Source organism: Phaeoacremonium minimum, assembly GCF_000392275.1.
Source record: "Phaeoacremonium minimum UCRPA7 unplaced genomic scaffold PA7_03_scaffold_290, whole genome shotgun sequence".
Lineage (NCBI taxonomy): Eukaryota > Fungi > Ascomycota > Sordariomycetes > Togniniales > Togniniaceae > Phaeoacremonium > Phaeoacremonium minimum.
In genome coordinates, this window is record NW_006921195.1 from 82,062 (window position 1) to 86,796 (window position 4,735).

Here is a 4,735-nt window from a genome sequence, read left to right on the forward strand (position 1 = left end):
TCTTTACAACCTGGGTACTACCTACTCTGCGCGGTAGGTAGGTCTTCAACTTTTGACTTTGTGCTGGCCGCTGTGCGGGTTGCGGATTGCGCTTGTGAGGGCTTGCATCGACGCCGTCGCTGACCGTTGATCCCGCCCAGCGAGCCCGCTGTTTAAAGATGCAAGGAAACTCCACATGGCGGGCTTGAAGGATGTCAACGGCGCCCTGCCGAGCCGCACTGAATAACAGGTTACTGCATAGAATTATGTGGCGGGCTGGCAATGCGAAGATTTGGGAGATGGTAGATGAGCAATCGTCCATTTCCTTGCATTGATTGATGGCGCCGTGGCTGATCGGTGGCTTGCTGTCTTGCCCGTTTTTGCATCTCTTAACCTGATGGCCTTTCCTTTCTAGCTCTCCAACTCTGTACTTCATCATTGTCAATACACCAGGCACCAACTGATCAGATAGTCTTCTCCGCTTGGTTTTCTCCTGCATTTTGAGAGTCTGAGGCTCTACAACTGCAGAGGGCACCTCGGATAGTGACTCAACATGGGAATGCCGTGGGATGCGGAATTTTTCCCGCTTCTTTTCTCCAGACTGGGAATAGGCGAAAACACGGGGTCCCTTGAGGATCGTCATTTGCGCAGGGCATTAACTGGGTCTGCTTTGCACAGCGACAGGGTCCGGTCTTGGCGGACTCTTCAGCCGCATCTCTTAGCTACTTGACTGTGTACTATGCAGTAGGTACGGTATTATGTGGGTATGGCCAAATCAACAACAAATCAACAATGGCGAGCGAGGGAGACCTTGAACCTGGCACAGTGCCGGTGTCAGTGCCCGCTGTCTCTCACTTCTTGACTGCCCGCACCAGCCTGTCTTAGACAAGCTGCTAGACTAAACTCACAGCCGCGCCATCGTGTCACATCTGTCACTTCAGCCCAACTGTGGATGCCTCAAGGCGCTCTCTTACTACTCAGTACTCTCCTCCCTCCCTTCACAGTGCGAGTGTCGGTATGGAAGGACGAGTAGCACCGCGGATACAGGATCCGTCCCCTGAGAACCTGTGAAGACCTTGTCCTCTCTCTCTCACTAGACTGGACTACCTGCTTGGTATTGGGTTGGAGTCACAACCATCTGGCGCCCTACTACCTGTGTATGGGCCGGAAGCTTGAACATCGCCAAGCCACAAAATCTAAACCCCCCTGGGTCTAGGCCAAACTAATACTGCAAGCGCGTAAGGCAGAATTCGTGTTAGTTGTTTGGCATCAAGGGGCCAAGCGGCATGTCTCAAGCCGGGTTGCGGCTGCTTGAACCAAATATCCTCGTTCCCCTGTCAAGCGTCGACGAGGTTGGACAAACTCTTAAGCCGCAAGAGCCCTCGGGTGGCTTCAGGACTAAGACTCCGGTTTCTCTCTTCCCGTCTCTTCTCATATACCCCACAGCTTCTTCCTCCCTTCGAGCAAGCTTCTTCGTCTTGCTCTCTTCATATTCGATTCTTCTTTCCTGTCGGCTTGAGTTAGGTACTGTATATTCTTTGGCTCACATACCACATTCACAATGTTCAAGAATTCGCGCTCAACTGAACGCGCCGCGGGGCGGGAGCATATCCCGATCTACCCCAAGGGCTTCATCGCCATTCGCATCATCCAGCTGGTCATTGCTGTGATCATCCTCGGTCTTATTGCCTACTCACTGTCTCTGATCATCTTCGACGGAAACAGCTTGAACATCTTCACTGTGAGTCGGACAACTACCACATGGATAGGACGAGTTTGACTAACACCGATCTTGCAGGCTATTGCAACTATCATCATCAGCATCTACTACATCGTCGCTGAGTTTGGCGCCCCCAAGCTTTACAACTACTGGGCGGCCATGTCCCTGGACATTTTCATGGTCATCTTCTGGATCACCTCGTTCGCCCTCCTCGCCTCTGAGGTTGCGCCTTACATGAAGGGCTACTGCGACTACTACTACTGCTACTCTCTGTCTGGCACGGACCTGGTTGTGGCTTCGTGCCTGGCCGCAGCTGCTGGCCTGGGCGGCCTTGAGTTGTAAGTCAACACCGACAAATACTTCTTTTATATGAGAGTCGATAGACTAACAGGTCTCCAGCGTTCTGTTCTCCATCTCCCTCATCATCCACTCCATCATGATGCACCGTCACCGCAAGGCCGGCCTGCACTGCAACCCCATCGGCAGCGGCACCGCCGCGGGTGTCGCCCCCAGCAGCATGCCCGCGTCGAGCGTCCAGCAGCCCGTGCAGGCCGAGAAGCCGCACGTCATGCCCTCGTACACTGCCGTGCCCCAGCAGCAGCAGCAGCAGCAGCAGCAACCTCAGGGTGTCCCGCCCCAGGTCTACATGCAGCAACAGCAGGGCTATCCCCAGCAGACCATGACGCCTCCTCCCCAGCAGCCGTATGGCGCGCCTATGGCCCAGCCTACCCCTTACTACCCCCAGCAGACGCCCAGCCCGCTGGTCGCGCAGCAGACAGGGCCGTATGCGGCGCCGCCTCAGCAGGGCGTTCCGGCCCCTCATCCTGGCCACTACGAGGCTCAGGGCACGCAGGTGCCTCAGCAGTATCAGCAGTAAGCAATGGTATTGGAAAGATTGCGTTGAATTGTGGCGGCACGGGAAGTTGATGACCTTAAGAGGCTGAGCATTAATAAGATGATCCATTGTGGGTACATCAGGGTATGCTGGGACGGCGTCAAATGAACATCAGGCACAGAAAAGATACAAAATCGTCTAGCTTGTCTGGTTGGAATCGAGTTGTTTCGGCGGCGCATTTTGATACCTCTTGTAGATCTAATCAATCTTTGGACTATGACAAGATACCAGCACAGATGAAGGTGATTTGTTCACAAGCATTGACACACGGTGCTGTCCATGGTTGTGATGAATGTCTTGCAGCATTCCCGCTAATTATTCCAACGTTTCGAGTGAAATCGCGATTCGAAGTCCTGCTGCGTTCTTCACAACTATTTCTTACCTTAGACCACACCCAAAGAGTGTACTTGAACTCGATACTATTCCTCGATTCTTAGGAGATACGTTAGAAGCCGATGGTTCCCGAAACCCCATTGAACTGTTGAGTCGAGGTGCCTTGTGACTTCTTTTATTTGTCTACTGCGTCTTTCTTTCACCAGCACCAACTCTGTTTATTACTTTTAAATGAACGTCTCGTACTCAATATTTTAGGGTCGAAGTTAAAGAAGTCTTTCTATCGCAACATATATATGGCGGTAGACTGTCGAACCATGAAGTAACTGGAAAAAGTAAAGGTTCCCTCTCATGCTTCCAGGATAGGGCAGTTGTGTTCCCTTTTCCTGATTACACGGGTGAGAAGGCATTGTGAACGAGATCACCGGCCAAGTTGACCGGACGACAAAGCTCTTCTTAGATCACCCTACCAGAAATTTTCGTCCCAACCTGGGTGTGACCTTCATTATCATACACACTAGGGTTCAACCACGCCAGTTATCTGGTAGTTTACCTAATTCCTCCAGCCTTCCTCCACACTACGCCAAACGTAAACAACACGACGTCGCCTCACCATCTACGCACCAGATGGCGTCTTCCTGAACTGCCTTTCTCCTTGCTGTCGCCTTAGCACTGTTTCACGATCCAGTGCTCTCGATAATTTATCGTCTCGAGCACAGGGGTCTTCCATGGGGACATTCCATGGTTTTCGTACCGAAATAGACGAAGGGAGCAACCGCAATAATCAAGACTCATCGCAGCCTCCCTTTTCACAGAAAGACCAACTTCCTCGTTGCTTGACAATGTCTTCATCTATAGGCAGCCAAGAAGCTAGAGACTCCTTTACCAAGGTTCCTGCCTTAGAGGATGGATCCTCGACGCCAACAGAAGTGGCACAATCGGCGGTCATGCCTTCCGGCGAAACGCCCAAGGGGCACTTCTTTCCAAGTCTGGACGAGGCACACCGCAACATCACCTCTAGAATGGGCTCGCATTCTACATCGCGTAATGCCTCATCCGGTAACAACACAATCTCCTCTGAGGATATACCTCTGCAAGATATGCGCGCCACGACCTCAAGCTGCCGCACGAACATGTTGATCAGCGACTCCCTTGATTTACCCGTGGCTCATGTCACACAACGGTCCCTGACCCATCCCAAGACGCGTCGACTAGACTTCTCTGCTTCACAGCCAGTGGACCGCCAAGCTTGTCGGCCTCCGGGGTCTTCCGTTTCAATCAACTCCGATGTCAACACATATTATCACAGTTTCCACAACGACCATGGACTGCCCGACATCAAAGGGCCCAGACAAGCCTCTGACAGTACAGTGGAGCGTATACTGAACCAGTATATACCTTCATCTGAGCTCGATTCGTCATCTTCCTCTTTCCCTTTCCACAACAAGAAGCGCGTTCGCTCTGAGTCTCCATATTCAATTTCATTGGGTGTTATACCTTCCTCTGAGCGCCCCAAAGACGATGGTTTCTCTACGAGGCTCAATTCGAAGATGCCTTCCCATAAAGACAAAGTGGCGTTTCGGTTTGACCTCTCCGATACCCGTGAGGATACGCCAACGAAGCTTGGTCGGCTGCCTTTGCGAAACAACTTGACTTCTCCCACCCCTGATGATCAGGATGCAATAGGAGGTCCGCACATGGAAGCAGACACCCTGTTCACGCCAAATCATCCAGAGATCGTAGCTACGACATCACTTCCCAAATTGCCTGCCCCCCGTCCTGCTTATATCCCCACCATTTTTGGATCA

At 52.1% G+C, this 4,735-nt stretch overlaps 1 protein-coding gene across 1 annotated transcript; it reads left to right on the forward strand.

Moving 5' to 3' along the window:
- Window positions 1–1,540: 1,540 nt before the first annotated feature.
- UCRPA7_3633 (hypothetical protein) lies at window positions 1,541–2,576 on the forward strand (the record flags this gene model as incomplete). The annotated part of the gene is made up of 3 exons (XM_007916208.1): window positions 1,541–1,720; window positions 1,778–2,037; window positions 2,099–2,576. 3 exons carry the CDS (start codon window positions 1,541–1,543, stop codon window positions 2,574–2,576), a joined length of 918 nt encoding a protein of 305 aa, XP_007914399.1.
- Window positions 2,577–4,735: the final 2,159 nt, after the last annotated feature.